General features: G+C 38.7%; 1 protein-coding gene across 1 annotated transcript; it reads left to right on the top strand.

Moving 5' to 3' along the window:
* Window positions 1-75: 75 nt before the first annotated feature.
* DHX29 (DExH-box helicase 29) lies at window positions 76-26,681 on the top strand. The gene is made up of 27 exons (XM_086628791.1): window positions 76-253; window positions 3,096-3,169; window positions 3,961-4,074; window positions 4,633-4,762; window positions 5,151-5,293; window positions 5,920-6,045; window positions 6,446-6,572; window positions 6,861-7,022; window positions 7,626-7,791; window positions 8,703-8,826; window positions 9,188-9,784; window positions 10,509-10,652; window positions 10,746-10,922; window positions 11,532-11,672; window positions 13,455-13,599; window positions 13,818-13,938; window positions 15,158-15,242; window positions 15,853-15,941; window positions 16,534-16,662; window positions 17,599-17,674; window positions 18,347-18,571; window positions 19,469-19,605; window positions 20,263-20,356; window positions 21,086-21,388; window positions 23,306-23,437; window positions 23,827-23,923; window positions 24,679-26,681. The coding sequence occupies exons 1-27, from the start codon at window positions 76-78 to the stop codon at window positions 24,732-24,734; spliced, it is 4,092 nt and encodes a 1,363-aa protein (XP_086484917.1). The 3' UTR covers window positions 24,735-26,681.
* The last annotated feature ends 1,114 nt before the right edge of the window (window positions 26,682-27,795 follow it).

The raw sequence follows: 27,795 nt of genomic DNA, 5'->3' as shown, positions 1-27,795 counted from the left end.
TGGGGCGCGGCGGGCGGTGCCGAGGCTGGTGCCCGGATTGAGGGGACGGCCGGTGTGGAGCGGGTCGGGGCTGCCATGGGTGGCCGCAACAAGAAGCAGCGGGCGGGCAGCGCGGCCCACACCGCCTCCGCCGCCACCGCCGCTGCGCGGGCGCGAGCTGCTGCCGAGGCCGGCGCTGCCGCCGCCGCTGAGGCGGGCAGCCGAGCGGCGCCGCGGCCGCCGCCCGCCTCCAAGGAGCCGCGTGTCAAGCAAGGTACCGGGCCCCGCGGCGTGAGGCGGGCCCCACCAGGGAGGCGCGGGGGCGGCTGCGCCCTGGGGAGGAGGGGTGCAGGGCCCCGGCGGCCGGAAGGTGCCCTGGCTGGGCAGGGGGCGCACGGCGGGGCAGCTTCCTTAGGGAGCCCCCGGGGGCGGGCCTGAGGGCCGCGGCGTCACGGGAAAAGGCCTACTGAAAGGCTTGGCGTTACTGAGCGTCGAGAGAGGTGCCTTAAGTCCTTCTGACGCGGGGCTGGTCGGGCCTGGCTTCAGCCCATGTCACTTCCTGGAGTGTCCTTGAGCAGATGAGCCTTGTTGGCATTGGTGTGTTCAGTTAGTTACAAAAGATCTGATTGTCGGCACTTCTTGTGGAGGATGTACTGGTGTGGCACTTTCCCAGCAACGAGCTTCTTTTTAAGCTGTTTGTTCCGTATGTACTCAAAGCCAATATAATGTGAGTTTGTGGGGTTTTGTGTTATTAAAAAAGTCTAGAGGCACTTCAGCAGTATTGGGTGAGCTGAAGGATGGCTGTTCTGGGTGCAGTCTGAAAAACTAGTATTCTGTAGCACTACAAGATGTCTGTTTTCAGTGTACCAGCTTTGCCAGATGTGGTTCAGATATAACGTCAACAGGACCTGGTGTGGCAGACGATAAGCAAATCATACAATGGCCAGGTCTTTTGTGGTTCCAACTTGTCCTGCAATCCATTAACATAAACTTCGTGATGTTGAAAGAGAAGCCACTACCCAAGCATTTGCACCACTCAAGACTTCATCTGCTAGGACCAGAGTCCTGTTGCAGTAGGTGACTCCAGTGAGCTGATACATGTCCCTTTTGACTCCTTCCTCTCAGGCAGTTTCTCATCCTTCAGGTTTTACCCTGGATTTCCCATAGCAGACTTTCAGGAATCAGGTTTTATTAAAATAAATAATTTAATAGGACAGTATAACAGTAGAGTCAGCTCAAGCTGGATGCCTCCGGGAGGGGACCCTGAACAAAGAAATCCCTGGACAATTATACCCTTACACCTATGCACCCACCCCTTATGTGCTGCTCCTCGTGCTCTTTTGGTCCAATGGTGAGTTCTGGTCTGGGATCTACTAACACTTTATTGGTTTATTGCGCTGTCTCAGGCAGGCTGTTTGCTGTTCTTGTGTTGCCAAGTCGCAGCTTCTGCTGACGATTATTCTGCTGACCTTCTTGTGTACCTGGCAGCAGCAGAATATCTAAAACACTGAAAAAGTCCTAAACTTAGGTTAAACACTATTTAGCAACAACCGAAACATCAGTGTTATTGACATTATTCTCACACTAAATCCAAAACACAGCACTGTATCAGCTGAAAGCATAGTTAAGTAAAAGTTCACAGCTTCGGATGTAAGGCTCCCGCAACTCTAGGTACTCATGCTAAGTTAGTAATGCTAAACACCCAGTATATCCTGTAATGTATACCCCGGCATCCTAATGCTAAATAATGGACTCTGAGCCATTCATTTTATTTAAAACTTGTTGATTTAAACTAGACAACTAGTATTTCTTAACGCTGAACGTAACACCAGTAATTCATTTACACTGCTTTTACAAATTTGGGCTCTGCTAAACATATTTCTTGTGTCTCCTACTCCTCCAACACCATGGTGCTCAGTCCTCTTCAGAAACTATCCTGCTTCTCTCCCAGGTTGTCTGCTGTGGTGAAAAATAAGTCAGTGTAAGTTAAAAGTTAGTGTAGTTTAAATACTGCATAGTTTCACAGCCTACCAGTAAATGACAGTGATTAGCTCGTGAGTGCTAACTGCTCTTTGTAGCTCCTGACCAGAGCTGACAGGGTTGGTGTTTTTTTTTTTTTCTGAAATACGATTACCTTTACCCAATCCTGCTCTAAAAGTGGACTCTCCTAGAGCCTCTCTGCAGGCAGCCCAGCACAGACAAGCTGTCCAACCTGCCTGCTGGCAGGCTGAGGAGCTGAGAGGTAGCTGTGCCTTTGGGGTGGCAGGCAGCCTCACAAGGTGGTAAAAGCTGTGAGTTTGCTCAGTTTCTTTATGCCTGTAAAGCACCAGTAGCAGTATGTGTGTGCTGAAAACAACGGAATCTAACAGTAAGCTGTGTGTTGTCCTTCTGGTGATGATAAATAGCTTTGTGAATTAGTATTTCTCTGACAGCTGCTAAATGAAAAGTATTTAAGGATAACCATAGCAGATCAGACCAAAGGCCTCTGTAACCTAGTGCCCTCTCCTAGATAGGGGCCAACAGCAGGTACCTAGGTAAGAATAGGTTGGACATGCAGTGGTACTGCTGTAGGGTACTCTTACATCCTCCACCAGTTGTGGCTTAGGGTCTGCGTGAGCCGTGTGCAGTGTTTTTTCAATGCCCTCCTAAATGGATTGATTTCTTTTCTACAAAGCTATCCTGTCTGCCCTTTGACCTTGGTAAACGTCCAATATCCACAGCTTTAGTGGCTGAGTTTTGTTGCATAGTTATGCACTTAGTAATTAAAAAAACCTCAACAGTCTTGCTTGTTTTGAACTCACCATTAGCTTACCTGTTTGGCAGTCCTTGTTCCAGTGTTGAGAGAGAGTGAGCAGTCAGTCCTGTTTCCTTTCATTGCGCAGCTTGGGATTTTACTTTTTGTCTCCGAAGAGTCATAACCTTCTTTGCTATTCCTTATTCAAAGGCCTTTCTGTGCCATTGATTATTCTTACTGTTGTCATGTACCTGTACGTTTCTGATGAATTAGTATAATATTTGTTTGAACTAACCTGTGTTATGTTGGGTCTGCTTTAGCTACTGTAAACAGTGTTCTCCATGTTCTGCTTATATAATCGATGGTTATTTGCAATTTGCAGGTCCAAAAACTTACAGTTTTAGTTCAACAACAGATTCCAGTGCTGCTGCAAATCTAGATAAATCTGTTCTTAAGGTGAGTATCTTCTTTAGGTAAAATGACTTTGGTTTTCATAGTACTCTTTAGCTGAGTAAATATTTCTTCAGTATCATGTTATGCAGGTAAACTACAATCATGTATTAGACATTGACTGTCTTGAACTTAGTATGTTCAGGATTTTGAGCGTGCTTTAAGAAATAGAGGTAAACTAACAGGACAGAAGAACATCTACATTTTTAAAGTAATAAACGGTACATTGCATGTAGGACTATTAAGAGTTATGTTTAGGCTTCTGCTGTGCATATGGATTCTTCTTTCTGTCAGAGGAAGAATATAACAACCTCAGTAGCAGCTGAAGCTTGGTTCATCTTTTAGAAGTGTTAAAATGCTAAAATTATTATTTTACCAAAACTGTCTTTTAAAGCTGGGTAGGAAAGAGAGTGCAAGATTGTGTCTTGATGATCAAATTACTTTATACCACTTCTTGTGAGCAGAGGAGAAAGGCCTTGTTCTTTCTGGTGTAATTTTTTTTTAATTTCCTCACAGTGTTTCCTTTGACATACTAAATTTCCTTGAAGATGTAAGTGGGCCTTCTCTGTAATAAAGAATGAACTCTTATGTTTCAAGTAAAAGCATATCGCTTGCAAAAGTAAATGGAAAAAAAGTGTCCCTTTCTTCAGAAGTGTTTACCGCACTTACAGAAAGCTGGAAAAGTTGGGCTTTGAATGGCAGAGAGACTTCTGCATTATTTCCTTAGCCATGAAGAGCATTGATGTCATAAAAATTTGTAATGTTTTGCTTTGTATCAACTGTTATTCTTTGTGCAGGTAATGATAAATGGTAATTTGGAGAAAAGGATTATTGATGTAATCAATGACCATAAAAACCAAAATGATGACAAAGGAATGATTTCCAAAAGACTTACTGCTAAGAAGCTACAGGTAGAGTTTAAAGTGTTCTCTGACCATTCTTTATTTAGACTAAGTGGTTTCTTCTTTGTCGTTTGTATGTTGTTGTATGACGCTTCCACATGCAGAAGAAGCCACTGCAGCGTGCTTTCCCGTAGTTACGTTACTGATTACTCAGTGGAATCAACAAGTGTGTTTATTAGGAAAGATATGTCTTTGTGCATTTGGTTACTCGAATCGGAGTCTTCAGAGAGGGTGGAGGAACAGAACTTAATCTGATTGTTTTATGTTTCCTACATTTTTCGTTCCATATAGCTGGAAAATTGTAGGTTTATTTTTTTAAGTAGAAAATACGTTCTGTACAGAGGCTGGAATATAGCTTTATTTAAACATATATGTACATATTTACAATAAAAATATTGTAAGCTCTGTATGCAAAACAGGATTTTCTACTCAGCCTTCTGGTATATTAATTTATGTTGTTTACCTCCATTTAATGCCAGTTATCTGATATGTGGCAAATAGGAGTTTACAAGCCTATATTAGATTGCTAGGTTAAATCCTAATATTTTCTGTCTGTTTTCTGAATAGGATGTATACATGGCTTTGCAAAGATTCACTTTTAAAACTGAGCACATTGAAGAAGCCATGAAGAATACACTTTTATATGGTGGTGATCTTCACTCTGCACTTGACTGGCTTTGTTTAAACCTTCCTGACGGTAAGTATGGTGACAGAGAATTGACTAGAGTTTTAACTGAAGAGTAGTAGGACCTGCTTTGACATGAGAATGCTTCATAGTACTAATTAAATACGTTGTTAATTCATTAAGAACGATAGTCATCACAGTGTTCCTTTCCTAGATGTGCTGCTGACTGGTTCTGGGATTTTTTTTAGTGTATAAAGTCTTGTAGACCTCTTATTCCCGCTCTTAGAATTTTATGGAAGTCCAACAAGCAGATGCTGGCTTATCTAAATGCTAAAGCCTAATTTTATTTCAGGCATGCTGGTTTTGTCTTATGTTCTTCTAGTTGGCTTCAAACACACTTTAAAAGATTTTCGGTAATTATTATTGACATGTTCTGTGACATGGGTTTTTTATTTTGAAGATGCCTTGCCTGAAGGTTTTAGCCAGCAGTTGGAAGAACAGCAGCAGAAACCTAGAGCAAAATTTTGTTCTCCTGTGTCACAACGTGAACCTCCACCTCGCTTAGCAGATAACAAAAAGAAAGAAAATGGCCCTGAAGCTAAGGTAATCTGAGAAATTAGTTTGTATTTACTGGGGAGAAGAGAGGATGAAGTTTTCTAAAATACAGAATTTGCACTGGCTTCCAACACTGATGTGAAAAACTTCTGAAAATATAGTACGTTTAAAAATTGTCACTCACATTATTTTAACGTCAGTGGGAAGATCGTTTGAAGGTAACATTTTTTTCATGCAAAGTCTAGAAGACTCTTCACCATTCATTTTTGTGGTAAAGCATAGCTTAATTCTCTCCTGGAATGGGTTTGATCTGTTTGTTTACAGATGGAACTCTTTACCTACTTGTGTCGGTTTAAGGTTGTCTGTGTACTGGCAGTGTCTTGATTTCTGTGGTTACTGCATCTTAAACCTAGAAATTGAAAAGAGATCTTGCAGAAGTGGTTTGTTTTCTTACAGCAGTTGTAATCATTCAAGTGTTAAGATCTATGTAAGTATATTGTAAGATGTTTACCCTGGTTGAAGAAGTTTGCTCCATGTTTCTTGAATTATTTCATGTCATATAACTTAGTTTATATATAAAATCTTAAGCAATAGTTCCCAAATACTGACAGAGAAAAGCATTGGTGATTTCACATACTGTTATAATTACTTTTAATTTTCGTTGCTCTTCCTAGGAGACAAATGTGGGGAAAGAGAGAGAAGTGAGCATGAAGGAATGGATTTTGCGGTACGCCGAGCAACAGAGTGATGAAGAAAAGAACGAGTCTGTGAAAGAGACAGATGAAGAAAAGTTTGATCCAGTAAGACAGAATAACACTTCATGGAAGTCTTTCAAAAACTGATGTGTGGTGCATCTGCAAGTGGTGGATCTGTGTGTTTTATCTATTTTTACATTTGCAGGCTACTGAAGGGGAAATGTGTTGAACCTTTTCCTTTCCTAAATTGTTTTTCCTTTCCTATTTTTTTGTACTGGGCTCAAAATACTGAATGCATTGTGCTGGAAAGGCAAAATTCTTGAAACACATCTCAGCAAGATTAGGAAGCAACGATCAGATTCTGAGAGGTTTTGACTGTTAGTTATGTAAAAACTAATTGTTCTTCCTTTGTCCTCTACACACCAAGGGTAAACTTGTTGTGAAGGACAAAAAAGTGACGAGCATACAGTATTCCACTTGTAATTAATGGTTCTGTTTGAAATAGAACGAGAGGTATGTACATCTGGCTGCCAAGCTTTCAGAAGCAAAAGAACAAGCAAGCATCTCCAAGCAAGACAAAGACAAGCAAGGCCAGAAGGTAGCACAGGAGAAAATAAGAAGAATTCAGCAAGGTAGAGCTGTGCAAATTACCTGCGTTTTATTTTCTGGCCTGCGTATGTGTTAGGCAAGTAAGCCTCTGAGTCAGGTTTAATTGATTTCATAATGTTTTACGCCGTTGTGTGAATTGCAGGCCTTGCTGAATCTATCCTTTCCACTTGGGTCAAATTTGAAAAAGACAGTAACGTTTCACTGCTTCTGTTTTTGAGTGCTCAGTGTGAATTAGTGTAATTGATTCTTTTGCTTTTAAAGAATAAATGCTCAGCAGTTGGTGGGTTTAAGTTGTATTCTCTCTCTGACAGAAATGGCAATACTTGAAGAACATCCAGTATTTAATCCAGCTATAAAGATTTCAAACCAACCACAAAGTGAAAAGAAAAAAACTCCCTCACCTCAGCCTCAAGAAACCACCTTGAATTTGAGCTTGCTTGAAAAACCCGATGGTGCTGCAAAGGAAGAAAAAGGTATGTTGGAAATGGCTCAGTACAAGCCTGAAGTATACCAGAAGTTTCCAGTATTAGTTGTCGTCTTTCTAGGTTGTATTGCGTTGCAGTGCAGAGTCATCAAGCTCTGACTGTGGGAAAGGCAGGTGTACTACCTCACTGACCAAGCTGACTTTAAGGGATCTGTATTCATTTTAGCAAATGACATGAAAGGCTTTTTTTTTTTGCCATCCTGTCATGTCTAAAATATTTTTTCCGTTTTTTTATGTTGTGAGGCTAGTTACCGTTTCTGTTGTCACCCTCTCATCTTTTTAAACTGTTTTCATTGTAAACTTTCAAACTGTTACATTATTTTCTAATAACCACACTTCAGTGAAAGTTCTTAAATTATTGGCCGACCAAAGATGGCAAACCAAATAATAGTAATTAATTTCCTGCTGGATAGTTTTGTGGGAAAAGCAGGAGTTTCTGTTGTGTATGAGTTTTGGTATTTCTGCAAAACATTTCAGAAAATACCGCTCTCTAGTAAAAATGCATTTCAAGAAAAGGTAAAAACATTCTTGACTGTCAAAGGAGCGTAAAATAAATTTAGGAGACTTAAAATGTGTCTTTCTGCTCTTCTAGTGAAAAAGAAAGAACCGCTAGATGTAAGAAATTTTGATTATAGTGCTCGAAGCTGGACTGGTAAATCTCCGAAACAATTTTTGATTGACTGGTGCAGGAAGAATTTTCCCAAGAGCCCAAATCCTGCTTTTGAAAAGATTCCAGTTGGAAAATATTGGAAATGTAGGTATGTATTTCCTGTAAACTTTACGTTTTCCTTTTGGTTTATTTAAAAATAAAACACTGTCTACTTCTGTCCTGTCACGTTGATCCAGATTCATATGAATATAGTGCGTTTAACCCAAACTCTCTTTTTCAGTCCACCAGGGCAGTATTTCACTCTGGATAGCTTGGCAAAACCAGTGCTTAGACTGGACACTATCGCAAAAATCGGATTCTGGTGAATCATCCTGTAAAGAAGGGATTAATTTTTAATTCTATACTGTTGAATGAAAGGTTCTTAAGCAAACCTATGAGATAAATTTGGACAATTAACTTCTGGTATTCTTGTTCAAAATAATATATTAAATCATTGGGTTTAAGCATGTGAATACCAAAAATTCTTTGGGGATTGTTTAAAATAAAGTGGAAGTTAAAAACTTGTATGAAAGCTACTGTAAGTTTGTAACTAAGCAAAGCTACTAATATACCGTCCCCTTAGGAATATGAGAAATTTGACTGCTGGTCTGACTGGCATACATTTGTTAAACAGATATTTACATCTCAGTAGATCGTTAACTGTCATCTCAATCTATGCTGAATAGTTACAAGCCCACAAACAAGTATTTAGTCCTTCTTGCAAAGCAACTAACCTTAATGGAGAGCTGTACATATATAAATACTTCTGTTTTGAAGAAAACGAAGGCATTTGTTAAGAGAAAAAAAAAAAACACCGAAAATCCACTGCTGGAATCTGCTGCTATTCAAACTTAATGGCTGTTTTCATTTACAAAACATTATTGAGTAATAGTAAGTTAGTTTAGCTTAGTTTCTCCAATTGAATTTCACCCTTACGTTTTAAACAAAAACATTAACAGGTGTACTATTTATATAGGTAAGAAAAATTAAGAGACATTCCTGTACGAATTTGTCTTTAAGGGTCAGGATTACCAAATCAGCAGATGATGTAATGGCAATGTGTCCTACAATCGTAACAGAAGATAGTATGCAAGCACAACATCTAGCTGCTACTTTGGCACTCTATCATTTAACCAAAGGACAAGTAAGATTTTTACCTATATTACTGTTTTTAACATGGAATCTGCCTCTATACTTGTTTTTTATAATATCTGTAGTTAAATTCTAAAAAGAGTTTAATGAAGTATTTCCCATTAAATTATTTGCTTGTATTGTGTATTGATTTGCTTTTGTCTACAGTCATGCATATATGTTGCAGCACACAGGGAGGATTTTTTTTTATAGAGAAACTGTTCTTTCAGTATTGTAAAGAATGCAAGCCAGTTGAAAATAAAGTGTACTGTTAACATTTATATTACAGTTTTCATAGTTTCTGTATTTAAAAATACAGTTACTACTGCTAAGTAGTACATAAAGTAATGTTTTTCTGCTTTTTCCACATGAAGTCAGTTCATCAGTTACTGCCTCCCACCTACCGAGATGTCTGGCTTGAATGGAGGGATATTGAAAAGAAAAAGGAAGAAGAAAACAAGATGGAAACTAACAAACCTCGTGATAACTTTATTGCTCGATTATTAAACAAACTCAAACAACAGCAACAGCTACAATCCGAAAACCAACCAAAAGTGTCTGAGGGTCCTGAAGATTCCTGGGAAAACTTAGTTTCTGATGAGGACTTCAGCAGTCTCTCGCTTGAGACCTCAGACACAGATAATTTGGAACCTTCAAGGATTTTGTTCAAAAAGCTGCAGAGTTCCTCCAGATACCAGAAGCTTCTGAAAGAGAGACAGGAGTTACCTGTGTTTAAGCACAGATACTCGATTGTAGAAACTCTTAAAAAACATCGAGTAGTTGTTGTGGCTGGTGAAACAGGCAGTGGGAAGAGTACCCAGGTGCCTCATTTCTTGTTAGAAGACTTGTTGCTGGATGAAGGATCAAAAAAATGTAATATTGTTTGCACACAACCCCGAAGAATCTCAGCAGTGAGTCTGGCAACCAGGGTTTGTGAAGAGCTGGGCTGTGAATCAGGACCAGGAGGAAAAGTAAGATGTGCCTGAATTCCTTTTTCTAGTCTTTGTCCGATACAGGAGGGCTCAATTGTTGGTATAAAGTGAAAACATTATTTCTTACACAACCAGATCGTTAGATGTTGCTTTCTCTTGAAAAGGACTTCTTGGTATGTCAGCTGTTTCTTTCCAAATTGTCACCTGTGAACCTCTGGATATCCATGTATGATTTCTAAAATCTTTAGAAGGTGATTAAGAGCAAGAGTGTTTCATAATGAGGATAGTCAAACTTTGGAGCAGATAGCCTGGAGACTGTGGCATCTCTGTCATTAGGGGTGGAGAAAACTCCCCTGAATAAGGGTCTGAGCAATCTAATCTGCCTTTGAGAGGCCTCTTCCAACGTAACTTACTCTGCTATTTGATGAACACCGAGGTCCCGTGTATTTTACAGTAGTGTCTTTGTGCAGAAGTATTTTTGTCTGGGGACTCTGAGGAACCTTGTAAAGAACAATGAGTTTACCAGCTCTTTGCTACTGTGGAGAAACTTAGTTGTAAACTTCAGTGCATTTTCCCTTTCTTAACAAGAAAAGGAAAGTGTGTGTATTAAAAACTGTGTGGCAGTCATTCACCATACTCTTTAATTAGCAACTTGTGCAGTGTCTAAATCTAACAGTCTTTAAATTTCACTTCGTTTTGAGTATCTCTAGCCTTTGTACTATTTTAAGTTACTCCTATAGTTTTGTTTTGTTTTTTTTTAAAGAATTCCCTGTGTGGGTATCAGATTCGTATGGAATCAAGAACAGGAGAAGCCACCAGACTGCTGTACTGTACAACAGGTGTCCTGCTTCGGAAACTTCAAGAAGATGGTCTTCTTTCAAGTATATCTCATGTTATTGTAGATGAGGTTATCAGCTCTTATTATTCTGCAGAAACTATAGTTATTTCAGGCCTTGACTTGTAATAAAGACTTGCTATAGATATGTTTTTCTAATTCTAGGTACATGAAAGAAGTGTCCAGTCTGATTTCTTGCTGGTTATTCTAAAGGAGATACTGCACAAGCGTTCAGACCTGCATCTCATTTTAATGAGTGCTACTGTAGACAGTGAAAAGTTTTCCAGCTATTTCTCACACTGCCCCATTTTAAGGATCTCAGGGAGGAGTTACCCTGTTGAGGTAGGTAAATGTTTCTTTGATTATACAAGACACTTTGTATGCAGGTGTAGTGTTGGCCTGGTTAGCATCTATAGGAAATACACCTATATCTCTTTTCTCATACTGAAAATATGTATCTTAAGCATGGGTTTCAAGGACTTGTAAACCTTTTCCTTTTTGCAAATATAAAATAGCTTTACTGCTTTGAAATACAGGATTGTACTATTTTTTCTGATGGATTTACTATTGATTAAGATCAGTCTTTCAGTGACAGTTTGATTTTTCTCTATTCAACCTAGGTAGAAAGGCAAGCATTAAAGAATTCTCCACACCCCCCATGCAACTTTGGTGTTACACTCTTATGTGTGTTTCTCTTGCGTGTTACGTAGGCTATAGTAAAGGTAATGTTAGCGATTATGTGGAGAGGCCCATTGGTAAACTCATTGTGGCTCTTAAGTTTAGGTTTTCAGAAATCATAAGAAAGACTAAGTTGAAATTTGCGAGATCTATTGCAACATTAAAAGAGAAAGGCATGCCCTGTTCAGCTTTGTATATAAATTTCAAAAAATGAAAAAGGTGCTGATTAGTTTTTGACATATCTTGTATTTCTTCTGTGAATTTTCACTAAAGATTTTCCATGTTGAAGATGTAATTGAAGCAACTGGCTATGTTCTGGAGAAAGACTCAGAATATTGTCAGAAGTTCTTGGAGGAGGAGGAGGAAGTAACAATAAATGTTACTAGCAAAGGAGGAGGTACTACAAAGTATCAGGTAAAATAGGCATTTCTAGTTTTGGCTTGGAATTTTTTTTTTTTTAAATTATTATTTTGTGATTTTAGTTCCTCTTATTAAATGTGATTGGAGTGTCTGATATGAAATACTCTTTCAGTTGATAAAAGACAGACACAATGGCAGTCCTACAGTGGAAATCAAATATTTGTTAACGCTGCACCGTTATGTTTGTCTCTCCAACTTCTTTATAGCTGCCTTGATTTTGCTATATTTGACATGGAGTTTTCTTGCACAGATTCCTAGCTCTAGATATCTAAGCAGCAGCAGAGGAAGACGTTTAAGTTTTTCCTCCCAAAGAATTCTCATAAGTAGTGAACCAAAGAACAGAAGAGGCAAGGTCATATTCTTCTTAGCTGAAAAATTCTTTAAGATCCTCCAACTTGGCATGCCAGATGAGATAATCTACACGAAATTATTGTATAGAGCTTTTTGGTTTAACAGGCTGTGGTTAATCCATCCTGTAGATACTCTGCAGTGGCAGCTGTATGTGCTTTTGGATCAAAATTCTTGAAGGGAAGAGTATATGAATGCTATCTGATTTTTTAGGCAGCTTAGGCTGTTCATCTGGACATATTCTGGGTAGATAACCTGTCCTGGCTTACTCTCTCAAAATCTCCACATGACCATTTAGCTTGGTGTGACTGAACACTGACGCATATGTTGAAAAATATGGTCTCGTGAGCTCTGCTGATTTTATTTTTATTTTTTTCCCCCCTGGAGTTGTACTTAAACCCTACATCACAACAGCATTCTTTAGTTGAAGCCCGAGTGCTCTCCTGAGTGCTCCTCTATCTTTGTGGTTTGTTTCTGTTGCACCTTCAGTACAGAAGGGTATGTGATGGCAAGCTTCTTTAAGTGTGTAGATTACCAATGAAATAACTGACAATGATGCCCACTTAACATAGCATCCTTATGCTAAGTACGTATCTGTATGATGTTTATGAACAGTTGAAACGTCTGTATGTTTTGTTAACTCTCCCTTCCTTCCACTTTCCTCCTGCTCCAGAGCACTGCAGGAGATGCCACCTAATTCACTCTTGGCTTTCATTGCAACCGTTAGTTGAGAAGGGAGAGGTGAGGCAGAGGAGAAACAGAAGACTGTTTTTTGTATACCCCAGACCAGGAGTTTTGAAAGAATAGTAGCCACCCTATTATCCTATTTTGAGTTGATACAAACTGGATGCCAGATATGGACCTGGGAACTTTTTTCATTTGTAAAACAGACTGTATAGTACTGCTTGCACAGACTTGAATTTTTACTTTTTTTTTTTTATATGGGATGTCATTTAACATTAGTAGATTCCTATACACAGGCTCTGCAGTTGACTGTGATTTAGTGTAACTTGCTTGTGGAGGAGTAAGGCACGGATCCTGCTGAGTGCTCCAGGTGAAAGCACAGGCAAAATCGTTTATTGAGCCAAGCTGGCAATCTTACATACATGTGACAAACGCCCCTCCCGCATTTGGTCCCAGTCCTTGTTTACCATAAGAACGTTTTCTGTTCTTCTTTCCAAGGCTGCTTTTCCAAGAACACTTTTCTCAATCCCGTGCCCTGCACATCTGTTCTGTTACACGTTGTTTACAGTTCTCACACACTTCTATTTTTGTGTCCCACGGTCTCAAGGAAATTCTGTCTCCCACACTTGCTGATTTTGGTGGAAAGTTAGTCAATTAAATGTCTCTTATCTCAATCTCTGTTTTAAGGAACTTAAATGAACAAAAACCACAGAATATGATTTTTTTCCTGCTCTTCCATTTTAGGAGTATGTCCCAATCCAGTCTGGATCTGGTATCGATTTGGCGCCTTACTATGCGAAGTATAGCAGTCGTACACAGCAGGCTGTCTTCTATATGAACCCTTACAAGATCAATCTTGAACTTATTTTGGAATTGCTTGCATACTTAGGTACAGTCTACTTCTTAAGAATTTTATATAGTTGAGGCTGTCCTTTGGACTTATTTTTCCAGTGCTTTCTACTGATAGGGAAGTACTTGACTTCATTCTTACATTAAACATTCTAAAAATCGTTTACCACAGGGCCCAGAATTAGTTCCTGTTCTCAAGTGAAACTATTTGCAAGTGCGTGTTTGTTTTTACTATGTGCCTGTACTGTAACTTTCCAGATAGAAGTCCCCAGTTCAAGAACATTGAGGGTGCTGTGCTGATCTTTTTACCAGGCCTTGCCCATATCCAACAGCTGTATGATCTCATTTCAACTGACAGGAGATTTAACTTACGTGACAGGTAATGCAGATGTTTTCTATACAGTTAATAGTTTAACTTAATGAATATTAAGTTAAATATGTTTGGGTTTTAAGGTCTGCTATTCTCGAAAAAGGAAACTGAGTTATACCTCTGGGCTGTTTGTGCGACAAATGTACTTTTATTATCTAAAAATGATACAAAAGTGACAGGTGCTTAGGATTGTTACTGTAATAACTTTTTTAATTTTTTAATTTTTTTTTTCAGCAAACTTACTTAATCACAAAGCACTTGAGTACTTCTTTTCCACTTCTCAGGGTATGGAAGCTGCCATATCTGGAATATTACTTTCTCTGGCTTACTGTTTACATGGAAGTAAGGACTACTTCCTGAGAAGAGATCCAGTAATCTAACAAGAAATGGCATATGGTTGTAGTGACAGATAGTTTTGAAATTTATTTGGTGGGTAGCTAAAAGTTAGCAACATGTTGGCATAAAAAGAACATTTGCAGTCAAATTCTAAAGATTCATAGAAGGAGTGAGTGTCAAGGTCTACAAGAGAAGTGATAGCATAAGGGGCAATGGCTTTAAACTGAGAGAGGGTAAATTCAGATTAGATCTAAGGGAGAAATTCTTCACTCTGAGGGTGGTGAGGCACTGGAACAGATTGTCCAGAGAAGTTGTGGATGCCCCATCCCTGGAAGTGTTCAAGACCAGGTTGGATGAGGCTTTGAGAGACCTGATCTAGGGGAAGATGTCCCTGGCCATGACGGGGCAGTTGGAACCAGGTGATATTTAAGGCCCCCTTCCAACCCAAACCATTCTATGAAACTTCAAATCTCTGTGGCTGTCTCATATCTGAAGGCTTTTGTTACTCAGGCTGAAAGTTGCATGTGTTTATAGTTCCGTGCCAAGTGTTCATAATAGCTTTTGTCTTGGAAGCACAATATGAAGAACTCTGGTTCATGGACACCTAGTTCTCTCTTTTGCTTGATGTAAATTTAGAATTCTACAGTAGTAGTTTTTTTCTTGTGTTACTACTAGAAAGAAGAACAGCCTGATGAACTAATGGTGTTATCTTTTCTTGACACTGTGATAAAACACTGAAGCAAACTTTCACACCTAATCATAGCAAAGTTTTACTCTTTTAAGTGTCCATTCTAGTTGCTTTCTCCAAACCGTTGTCATCATTATGGTCTCATTTTTTTACTGTATCTTCATTTGATAAGTGTATATTGATTAGTGTAATTTCTTGTTGTAGGCACAGGTTGATAGCTTTGCATTCTGTTCTTTCAACTCAAGATCAAGCAGCTGCATTTACAATACCTCCCCTTGGTATTAGAAAGGTACGATATGTTTAGAAAGGCAAAGTTCACCACTGAAAGCAGAAACTTTCCGTGAGTGCAACTCTGAATTGTTTTAAAATCAAGTCATACAGAATTATGCAACAACCAGTTGTTGCTGGAATTTTCTCACTGCAAAGAAACAATTCTTCTAATTTGATGCTCTGTAAAAGATAGAAACTAGCATGTTGTGAAAACCTTGACAGTAATCATATAAAAATTTTAACCTCGTATTTTTCTAAGATCTTCTGTAATTGTTAACCTTTCCTGTGTTTTAGCTATTGTTAATCAGTAACTATAGCTTTATCTAGGAAATAGTATTTTACTTAATGCTGAACTACTTAATTGAAAGCTGACCAATTTTGGCGGGTACTAGCCGGTAATTTTGATGGATTATAAAACAAAAAGTGAATGTGAAACTTTTGATTCCTCAGTAGTTGGGGAAGACTAAACCCTTTACCAAGTCTTGTAGCTTTTAATGCTTTATTTAAAGGAACATTTTTGGGTAAAAAAAATTGAACCAAACATATTCTATAATATTGATTAGAAGGATGAAAAGTGTTAGACAGACATTCCATAATTATGTTATTTATGTGATGTTAATTCTTTTCAGATTGTTTTGGCAACCAATATAGCAGAGACAGGTATTACAATACCGGACGTCGTCTTTGTAATTGATACTGGGAGAACAAAAGAAAATAGGTGAGAGTTTGATTTTCATCAATCATACTGTGATTACTGTAAATATTTGGAGGTTAGTACTGCAAGAATTTTGTAGTATCCTTATTAAACTACAGTTCTGGACCAAAAAATGTGCTGACCTCATTGAACAATTTGCAGTTTAGGTACAAGTTTGGGATGAATCTTTGGATTTTCAAATGGTGTGGAGAACAACAAGGGGAGTTGTTCATAGATATGGAGAATCATGATTAAGTACTGGTTCAAAAATAAAGTACATCTCTCTTACACTATCTCAGTTTTTAGAAGTTATTTTTTTGTCCGTTTTAAGTGTGAAAAGCCCTGCAGAGTGTGTTAGACCAGTTCTGAATTGCCAGGAAGATGAAATAACACAATAACTCTTTCTTTTTCCAATTTTTACACTTTCATTGGTGAGTTGTATCCAGAGTTCTATGATGTACATTTGCCGCAGGTATGCTTTGTTTTCAAAAGTAAATAAAATATTTTCAAATAAATACTATTTCGATATATTATCAATATGCTGGTATGTAAGTTAAGTATACATCAAAATTTTAATTCTGAGAGCTAAATACGCACTTGCTTTACCATTTTTAAGGTATCACGAAAGTAGTCAGATGAGTTCCCTGGAAGAGACATTTGTCAGTAGAGCTAGTGCTCTGCAGCGACAAGGAAGAGCTGGGCGTGTTAGGGATGGATTCTGCTTCCGAATGTACACAAGAGACAGGTACTGTAAACTTAGTTGGCAAGATTTTGTAAATCATGTAAATATCTCTGCCTTTTTTCCTGGGCGAAAATGAGAAATCTTGTTGAAATTCACTTTAATTACTGCAAGCTGGAAAGGTTAAACTGTAAAAAAATCCAGAATTCAAATATCATGTAAGTGTTGTAATAGACTTTTTGTTTCACAGTTTTTAAAAGAACATAATTTTATTCTTGATATCTCTATAATCTAAGTATTTTGAAAAAAAAAGTTCATTATTAAAGGAAAAGTGCAGTACCATAGAATTGTAGAAGATGATTTTGTTTTTATAACGTCTACCGCCCTCCATCAAATATATACAAACTTTACCTCTTGAACTTTGAATTTTTTGTCAGACAAATCCGTATGTTTGCCCATGGCAGGGGGGTTGGAACTAGATGATCTTTGAGGTCCCTTCCAACCCTAACCATTCTATGATTCTATGATTCTGAAGTGGTGTCTCTACGGATAAGAGATGGGGAAAACACCAGATTATACAGTACTGCAGAATTAGTTTCTGTTACTGCAGTGGAATAACCTTTTTCTTGTTTGTCTGAAAGTCTGAAGCAAGCTTCAACTGAGAAACAGTTAAGTTAAAAGTATATTGAAATAACTAATGAAGTGTGCATTTTAGACACATGCAAGACTTCCAGTTTGAGACCTACACATTTCAAGAGTTCATTTTGAAAATTGAGGTCTTACTGCCTTTCCCTCTCCTTCACTAAAACCGTTGCTTTCCAGGCTACCATACATGCCTTAATTCAGTTGAACAGTTTGCCCATGTATTAAAACACGTGCCACTCCCCCACCTTGCCCTCAAAAGAACACTTGCAAAGAATGAGCATGCGAAACCTTAGTTTACAAGTTGAATTGAAAGATTAAGTTGTATATCTGTGATTCTGTGTTTTTATGATGTTGCAGGTTTGAAAGTTTCATGGAATATTCTGTTCCAGAAATACTGCGTGTGCCTTTGGAGGAATTATGCCTTCATATTATGGTATGGTTTTGGTTTTAGAATTGCTGACCTTGTTAGCTAAAAATACTCCATGTGCCTTTGGAGAAATTACACCTTGACACTATTGTGTGGTTTTGGAATTACTGACCTTGTTAGCTAAAAACGTTTGCTAGGACAGCCCTAGTGAAGTGTAGTTAGTGGGCCTTCTCCCACCAGGGCAGGAGAGAACTCGATACTGTGTGTTGGAAAATCTAAAGTGTGCTGCTGCGTGAGAGTAGCATACTATACTATTCCAGTTTACCTCAGAGTGATGATTAAATAACCTTCAAACTGATTTCTGCTTAATGAAGCAATTCTATTCCCTCTCTCCCCATCCTGAGTGAGTAGGATATGCATGGGAAAACTAACAACCTACCAAATCAGTGCCAGGTTGAACTGCATCTCATCAGGTTTGAGAGTCTCCTGCTCATCTGTGACCATTGGTAATATGCTTCTCTGATCAGTGGTCGTGTCATATGAAGTCCTTCCAGACAATGAAGTTTTGTTAACCTAGTGTGAGGTGCATCCGCTTTCTGGGAACAAAGAGACTGGTTTAGAGGGCAGGGAATGTGGGCTTTTGATTGCAAGAACAGTTTTTCATTTTCCTTTGTAACTACTATAAAAGCTTGTTACAATAATTTTTTATCTTGCAATATATGCCTGTTTACTCCACAGAAGTGCAATCTTGGCTCTCCTGAAGATTTTCTTTCCAGAGCACTAGACCCACCCCAGCAGCAAGTAATTGGTAATGCAATGAACCTATTGAGGAAGATTGGGGCTTGTGTGTTAAATGAGTCCAAGCTGACTCCATTGGGCCAGCACCTTGCAGCCCTTCCTGTCAATGTAAAGATTGGCAAAATGCTTATATTTGGTGCTATATTTGGCTGCTTGGATCCTGTGGTAAGTAAAGGAAAAAAAAAAAATTCTAAAAAAATATATAGGAATGCTTAATTTGTTACAAATAACAGGATTTCTGCAACATGGTATTTTGAAAGGATTGATGCAAAAACTTAAAATGTTTATTTTAAAGTGGGGGCACCTGGACATCATGGAGAGGAACAATGTAAATGTTCTTTACAGTTGGACTCAATGATCTTAAAAGTCTTTTCCAACCTAAATGATTCTATGATTCTAAGCTGCTGGATACTATTCAAAAGGGGACAGTCGGGCTTGGTCTGCAGTTCTGTCTGTTAATGATCCCAGGGAGTATGACACTTAGAGAAAAAGCCCTCTTACATGTGGTTTAGACCAGTCTGGATTACCTCACAGTTCGTATGCCAAGAACATGGTGATGTACAGTTACTGAAAATTAATTGATGTAGTAACTTATTATGTGAAGATTTTTGCATAGTTTACACTTTCACCTAATCCATTTAATTTTCTGCAAATTAGAAGGAAGCATGGGTATGGTAGTTGCTGAAAACTGAGAGAACAAAGAATTTTAACTTTCAATATCTCCTGTTAATGTGGTATAATCAAAAGAAGTTGTTTCTTCTGACCTTCACTGTATTGTATTTGGTGTTGCTCTGTCATTTGACAAACCACTTAATGTGGATTTTGAGATTTAGTATTTTTTTATCAGTGTATATATGGCACTATGTAAGCAATATCTTTAATATAAGTAAGTGCTGAATTCTATGTAGGAAATTCGTATGGTGATAAGTTTTCCTTAAAGCTTGGCAGAAGGTAAACTATCATTAAGTATTACTGTAAAAGCAAATTTAAAGCTATTTGTATGATAAACCTGTAAACTTATAATAAAATACTCTTAAGCAACGCGTACTTTACTAATTGCAGGCGACTCTGGCTGCTGTTATGACAGAAAAATCCCCATTTACTACACCAATTGGTCGAAAAGATGAAGCAGATCTTGCAAAATCAACTCTAGCAATGGCCGTTTCAGACCATATAACAATCTATAACGCTTATCTGGGGTAAATGATCATTCTCCTGTACTTTCAGCTAGATGCAGATAAAACTTAACTAATGCAGTTCTGTAAAGAATCCTTAGTAAGTATCTTCTCTTGAATTGCTTGCACCTGAAGTTTTTCTCTTCAGATTGCCAAATACTGTAACACAAAAGGATAGCTTGCTTATTATCTCATCCTTTAACTGCTCTTAACTATGCTTGTTCACATACAGATGTGTACTGTGTCTCTTTATCCTGCTGTTTATCTAGTACTTGTTTGCTGTTTGTGATTTGCTGACCTTTAAGAAAGTACAAATGTATCTATTATAAAATGACAAACATAGTTTTTCTTTTTAGAATATTATCACTAAGTTTCAAAAACTGCACCAGAATTTTGTTTCAACTGTCAAGATAGACAGAAGTGTGTGATTTTTTTTTTTTTTGAGAGAGAGAAAATTACCTTGTATTTTTGTTAGTATCTGTTAAATTTATGTTACAGGCATGTTTTCTGGAATGCTTCTAGACCAGCAGCATTCATTTTCATTTATGCTGCCTAATTCTAGTTTTGAGTGGAGAATGCTGACCAAAACACAGTATTGCCTTTTAACTTATTACCACTTTAATATTGTTACATTCCTGATGTGATTCTTTTTGCTGTAATAAGAGGGGATTTCTTCCTTAGGTGGAAAAGGGCTCGACAAGAAGGGGGATATCGTGCTGAAATGACTTACTGCAGAAGGAATTTCCTCAATAGGACTTCACTGTTAACTCTGGAGGTAAACCAAATAATTATGCTCTGCACTCAAAAGTTATTTATTAAAATTTCCCTCTGAAAATGTCACGCCCTTTTTAAAGAGGTGATATATCACAATTACTGTTCAGACAAGACAAAAACAAGTGTAACACTAGTGAAATGCGCACCCTCAACTGAGGTAGCTGTACCTACATTTGAGTTTTGATACACACATTTTGTTGCTACACATCTTTGCAGTCGCTGCCATTGGAGAAGCTAGTCCTTACTTCCACCAGAGAATCAAAACTTAGGAATTAAAATACTTAGATTGTACCATTCTTTATATCGAAGAACAGATCTGTTTAACAGTTAGTTGGAAAGATGAGCCACAAACTTATGTAAATGGCCTTTTATTTTTGGTGGGAAAATGTTTTAATGGGTGTTTCCTATTTAATTTGAGTGGCTGAGCTCTCCTAAGCAGCAGTGGATCTTTGATGCAAATGTATCTTTTTATTTTAACTACAGGTGAGAGGTTTAGTATTTGCGGTATATATAGTACCATATATCTAATCCTATATTCCAGATAACGTTTTGCTCATAGAAGCAGCCAGTATTCCAAAGTGGTTGCAGGAAATACAAATATTTTTCTAGTAAAAGATTTTTCCCTTGGAGAGCATGAGTATTTGGGTTGGAGTGTCATTGCCCGCTGATGGAGTGGAGTACGTACCTTTTTAAAGATTTTAAAGTTTTACTAATACTTTACTAATTTCAGGATGTGAAGCAAGAGCTCATAAGGGTAGTCAGAGCAGCAGGGTTCACAGCACCTACAACGCAATGTGGATGGGATGGAAATGGAGCCACACAGTCCCTTTCTCTTCATGAAATAGCACTTCTTAAAGCTGTGTTGACTGCAGGGCTGTATGACAACATAGGAAAAATAATATATACAAAGTCTGTGGATGTTACAGAGAAGCTGGCTTGCATGGTAGAAACTGCTCAGGGTAAAGCACAAGTGCATCCCTCCTCTGTAAATCGAGACTTGCAGACGTATGGATGGCTCCTTTACCAAGAGAAGGTAAGTGGAAATAGTGAATGTAGCTGGTAGTTTGTGTAAGGGTGGAGTTATGCCTCTAATGTTAAATAATGTACACCAGTGTAAAGTTGTGCTGGTTTTGGCTGACATAGAGTTAATTTTCTTTGTGGTAGCTAGTATGGGGCTGTGTTTTGGATTTGTGCTGAAAACTGTTGATAGTGCAGAGATGTTTTCGTTATTACTGAGTGGTGAGTACACAGAGTCAGGGCCGTTTCTGCTCCTCACCCCACCCCACCAGCGAGGAGGCGGGGAGTGCACAAGAAGTTCGGAGGGGACAGAGCTGGGACAGCTGACCCCAACTGACCAAAGGGATATCCCATACCATGTGATGTCATGCTCAGTGTATAAAGCTGTGGGAAGGAGGAGAAAGGCGGGGATGTTCAGAGCGATGGCGTTTGTCTTCCTCAGCAGCCGTTGTGCGTGATGGAGCCCTGCTTTCCTGCAGACAGCTAAACACCTGCCTGCTGATGGGAAGTGGTGAATAAATTCCTTGGTTTGCTTTACTTGCGTGTACACAGCTTTTGCTTTACCTATTAAACTGACTTTATCTCAACCCATGATTTTTCTCACTTTTACTTTTCCCATTCTCTCTCCCCGCACTCACGAGCAGCTGTGTGGTGCTTAGTTGCCAGCTGGGGTTAAACCATAACAAAAATATCTTAAAAGTCTTCATCATCTAGTGATCCTAAAGACAATAAAAATGAGTCAACTGAGTGCTGAAGACAAAGAAGTTAAGGCTGAACATCATGAGCAAATCTGTTCATAGTGAAGCTGGTAGCTATAAATTGAAGTACCTTTCTGTGTGTCCTTAAACTCAATAGTATTATTGACTTTTTAAATACAATGCTGTTGATTTTAATGTGATCACTTTAAGCAGTAGTGAGTAGTAGAAACACTTCCAAGTGTGGTTCTTTTTTACTGTTCTAAGCAGACTCTACAGTTTTGAAACTTGGTACAGGCCTCACATATCCCTAGCAATAACTTAAAATGAAATAGCCAATTCTGTAATGGACTGTTGAACTTCCTAAGTGAATTGCATTTTTTTTTCTCCTGTCACTTTCTTCCCCCTCACAAGTGAAAATTTTGTCAGCTGTTTGCTATATTCAAGTGTTTATATTTAGTTACAGTTCTGGTACCACAAAACCTTGGCAGCAGTTGCTTAATGGCCAACTTTACTGTAGAGAAGTGTGAAATTACATTAGACATTGGTAGCAGTATTTTTTGGAGAGCTGAAAATACTTCCTGCCTCCAAGAACCTTGTAGTGTAAGGGCAAGACAGCAGCTAAGGTAGGTAAGTTATTCCATGAACAGTGGAACAAACAAAGCCTGCAATTCTGTGTGAAGGGTTTCCTTTCTTCCCACTACAGCTCCTTCCCATCCCATTCCATCTTTGTCTGTGAGAGGCTCCAGAGCCAGAAGTAGCATATGCTGAGCCCCTTAGTTTACTGTGTGTATGTGTCTACACATGTGCCCACATTTATGCATGTATGCCTGGGCATTTATGGATATAGATAGATTGACAAACCTGCTGCTGCTGAGAAGAATGTGTAATGAGATAGTTTTACCTGCCTTTTACTTCAGTAGGCTTATTAATTTTGATGTCTCTTCTCTAAACAGCACTAAGCTAACATCATCTTTATTTGAATTTTAACAAGAAAATTGTGGCTTCAGCTCATTTCCTGGTAGCATGTAAGCCTGTCTGTGATGTATTTTATGTAGTGTAGGGCAATCAAATTGCCATTGGTTGTTCTGTGTACAATGACTGGTTTTAATTGGCTTTTAAAAGGAAAAAAAGTGTTATTTTTTGCATTTAAAAGTAGCAATCAAATTTGATCTTACAGGTTTTATGTGGTTTGGGGTTTTCTGATATTGTTAATGCTTGTGTTTGTTTATATGCAGGTGAGGTACACCAAAGTGTATTTGAGAGAGACTACTTTAATATCCCCCTTTCCCATTTTGCTTTTTGGTGGGGATATAGAAGTCCAGCATCGGGAGCGTCTCCTGACAGTTGATGGCTGGATCCATTTTCAGGTGTGTTGGAGTGATAACTACCTTTTGTGGTTCTAATACCTTGGTAAAAAGCAATTAGAGTAAGTAGGATATCAGTAAATTAATAATTTCACCGTATGCTGATTGTTCATGGTATGTGTGGAAACAGAGTTACCGTTCTGAGCTACCCTTCTGAGCTGCTGTTCTTTAGGCTGTGATGGCACAAACAACAGGTGCCTGAAGATAAGAGGGCATAATGTAAGCCCAGTCTTTTAATGAGTACACCATCCATATGCTTAAAATTATCTATATGTGTCATGTTTGCAGAAATCTTGTTAGAAACTTCTATTTATATGTAAGGTAATCTTTTAATCTATATTTTGGTATAAAATGTTTGAGTAATACAGGTGTTTGTCTTCTGTTTTTTATAGGCTCCTGTAAAGATAGCAGTAATTTTCAAACAGCTGAGAGTTCTCATTGAGTCTGTTTTAAAGAAAAAGCTTGAAAATCCCAAAATGTCACTTGAAGGTAACTATATTACTGCATTGCTGACATTACTCTTTGTTAAATGGACCTTGTGTAAAATCTGAGGAAGCATTAGTACACTGCATCCTCACCCAATAGGATTAGTATGACTTGAAGATCGTTCCATTGTCTTGAGAGACATTCAGAAAGTCATTACTCATCCTACGTATATTACGTGGCTCACCTGAGGTGTATGAAGATCTGCACAACTTCTGTTTTAAAGATAACCTCTGATAACAACATTCAAGGTAGTGGTAGTAATGGTGAGGCTTGCGTCTCAAAACAAGGGGGAGATTGTGTGTGGTGAACCTCAGGCACAGGTGAATTTTAAGTGTACAAGGGCACTTTGTCTCACAATTTAGGTTAATGATGGGGAACGGTGTGTTGGCCCCCAAAGTAAGAGATAGAGGAGCACGATTTAAACTTTGAACACTGAAATGCTCAAAATCGTATTGTAAGTGTGGTGGAAGAAAGGGAGTTCCCATATGGTAATGTGTCTGTCGTTAAGCCATCATTTAGTCTCTTTTGTGAAATACTGAAATGGCTACAAGCAGCTCATTGAGTAATTTTATAAACTTTCTGATGACAAAATCAGAATTTGCAAATCGCAAATCACTTGTCTTGCTTCAGAGTCGGGCATAGCCTAAAACGTTAAGATTCTAAGTTGCTGAGAGCTAGACTTGTCTTCTGACTTTCTTGGGTTTTGAGAATCAATTTCTGAGCTCGCTCTTTTCCACTCACTGTGTTTTCTTTCCTAGATGACAAGGTCTTACACATCATCAAAGAACTGATAAAAACAGAGAACGGTAACTGAAAGGAGAAATCAGTAACAAACCAGAAGTTCAGTAATGGCAGGGGAAATACGCACTCCAACATTAACTGAAAGTATTTAAATGCTTAGCGTGGTTGGCTGATACCAGCCATGATGTGGAAAGCCTGCATGATTTTGCATAGAATTTACCTTTCTCATTATAATTTTTAAAGATGAACATTGAATATGTTTAGCCTTTACATACATTTGGTGCCATTTGCTGACTGTACGAATTATGGATGGAAGCAGGTTCTTTTCAACATAAGAATGACTGTGGCCAATTAAACTTTTTTTCAATGTAATGTACTCATCATACCGTCACTGGTGGTGCAGACTGTAGTAATGATTAAAGATTGGGTCCTGAATCTCAGTTTAGTAGAATTCCATTAGATGTGTGCAACGAGAAGACAATTATTTCTTAAGTTGGTTTCTTAAGTGATTTTGGGTTTTGATCTATGAATTTACAGTATTAAAGCAATACATCTTGTAGATGTCTTCATTTTTCTGTATAGTTTACATTAAGAAGATGCTTTATAAGAAGATAGTATGGACTGCTGTGAACAGGTGCTCAACTAGACAAGTGTACTGACCAGCAGCCCCATCCTCTGCCTCTTCTTACATTCGGTCCGCCCGATTCACCCTGATTCTTGTCTCTCCCTGCTGAAGTAGTAAGTTTTGCTGTCCCTTTTTTATGTAAAGTTTTGCACAGTGCTGCAAGCCCTCTCAGATAATGATTTTCCCCCTTGATTGATCAAAGTTCAGATTGACTCTCCTCAAGGCTATACCAGAGCAGTTCCTTTAATGGCTCATCAGTCAGTGGCTGAAGCCTTCTGGTCTTCATTATTCTCTCTTACTGGTTGCCCACAGTGTTTGTGTGTCTGTGTTCCTTTGTTTCCTACTTCTTTTATACTGAATATTCCTTAACCAGATAACTTAATGAACCAGATGCTCTTACATTCTACCTACCCACACCATTTACAATTATGAAGTGAGATTTTAGATCACCAACTCAGCTTTCAAGAATGAGGAATATTTGGGGGAGCAAGGGTTTGCCATTAAGCAATTGCAGTCAGAGGCATGGTGTAGAAGATAAGATTTTTTAATCTGAAAATTACATATTTCATGCAGCAGAGGTTAATAGTGTACAGAACGGGCACTGAGGAAAATACATGAAAATGTAAAATACGCAGATTTATCCAGTTAGGTTATCATAGCAGAGCTAGTACTGCTGTGCTGAGAGAGAAACATAAGCTGACAGTAAAACAGATTGTGCACGTTACCCTACACTCAATTCTGGAGGAGGCAAGTTCTCCTAGTAGTAGTTTGCTAAGAACTCTGAGGGGAAAGTGATTACATCTTTTATCCTTTTACGAATTGTGATAAATTGGTGGTGCTTTTTCAAATTTCAAAGTGTACAGCCTTTACATAGGAAGCATTTAAACAGTTAAAACTTGGTCTTGAAACCTTAATTTTGCACTGTGTGTTCCCATATACATTGTTCTTTCATGTCAAAGGCATAGAAATAGAAACCTGCATTCCTTGAAGATAAAAATTAAATCTGCACCCTGAACAGTTTCCTAGATTTTGTTCTTTGTACCCTTTGGAAACATGAGTTAGAAATACGTTTCAGTAACTCAACAACCAGCAAGCTCCTGTTTCTTTGACATTTGAATTTTTGCATATTAGTTGTTGGTTTTAAATGGCTAAATCCTAGTGAAAGTGTTAATTGCCCTTGAGTTCTTTTCCCTTCTTCAACTGTGATGAATAGGTTGAGTTTGTTCCATTTATGTATGGTAATGTTGAAATTCAGAGGCGTTCTTTGTGTTCCTCTAGCATGCCCTGCTTTGTGATCTTTTAAAGAAATTGCTTCTTTCAGCTGTTTATTAAGGGGATATATTGTAATAACTATGAAATTGCACACTCGCCTGATTGAGCAAGTTTTCTGCAAAACATGAAACAGGTCACACTGTGGTGTACAGATAAGCACAGTTATCTTAAAATTAAAAACAAACAAACAAAGACTATAATGGCTTTCTGCTTCTACAGTGTACGTGAGCAACTTTTGTGCCTGTGCTCTTTTGGGTGGATGAACTTCCTCTCTTGTTCCATTTATTTAATAAATACTTCTGTTAACACCTTTGTGTTACTTTTCTCGAAGCATTTGTCAGACACAAGACCGTACCAATGGGCCTTTCTTACCATAGTCACAACAGGGCTCTTCAGGGTGTACTTTTTTTTTTAAAAAAAAAAAAGGCAGTGTGTCCTACTGGTCTCTATCCTCTCCGTGGAGAGGATTTCCTGCTCCTGCCAGTCAAGCTGCAGAATTCCCACCTCCTCCTCTTTTGCTCTTTAGACTGCCTGAAGCTCTCTTTTCCTTTTCCCATGGGCGTCTTCCCTGTCACTTGACCCAGAAGAGGTTTTATTTTTCCTTCTACAAGTCTTTGCTCATCGATAGCAGACTTGATCAATGGATCATATAACCAAATCATACCTGATAAAATAATTGTGTCTGGCCTCAACTCTGCTTCTGTAAACTAGTGGTTAAAATACAGGAACACTTTGATTTCCCTCTACTTGGCCGTTTAAAGCAGTGCTCTGTCCGTAGCCCATGGGTGGAAGTGGAACTGAGACTCCAGCGTCCCATAGAACTGCAGCTTTCCCTGTTTCTCCCCTTTGTGCTGTATTTTCCAGTGACCTCAAATGAAAGAATTACTTATGCAGAGCAATCTGCAGCTGTTAAAGCTCACTGGGTTGTGAGTTAAAACGGCAGGAGCTGTAGAAACGTTTGTTTTAGTGGTGTTCCAGGTGGAAGATGCAGCAGTTTCAGCTGGCTCAGTCAGGCTCTGCCATGACTGGTTTTACGGCGGTTTGCCCGGTTTGCTCCCCGTGCCTCTTCCAGCCGCGGGGGACCGCTGCTCCAGCGCAGCCGTCTTACCCGGTGGAAGCGCTGGCCAACAGCCGGACGCGTCGGTGACTCGGCTCGGTCCCAGAACCGCGGAGCTCTCTTGCGGGTTTTGTTTTGGAGACCGCGCTCCCGGCGGCGCCGGGCCCGCGGCGGGCGGGG

Source organism: Tauraco erythrolophus, chromosome Z (assembly GCF_009769465.1).
Source record: "Tauraco erythrolophus isolate bTauEry1 chromosome Z, bTauEry1.pri, whole genome shotgun sequence".
NCBI lineage: Eukaryota > Metazoa > Chordata > Aves > Musophagiformes > Musophagidae > Tauraco > Tauraco erythrolophus.
The sequence above is the reverse complement of the archived record's forward strand: the minus strand, read 5'-3'. Positions and strand labels throughout refer to the sequence as shown.

What these genes read in the sequence shown, in the direction of transcription:
- DHX29 (XM_086628791.1), top strand. Translation starts at nt 76, where the DNA reads ATGGGTGGCCGCAACAAGAAGCAGCGGGCGGGCAGCGCGGCCCACACC. An exon ending in AATAAGAAGAATTCAGCAAG is followed by an intron (nt 6,573 to 6,860) that starts GTAGAGCTGTGC and finishes TCTCTCTGACAG; the next exon opens with AAATGGCAATACTTGAAGAA. An exon ending in ATGGCTGGATCCATTTTCAG is followed by an intron (nt 23,438 to 23,826) that starts GTGTGTTGGAGT and finishes TGTTTTTTATAG; the next exon opens with GCTCCTGTAAAGATAGCAGT.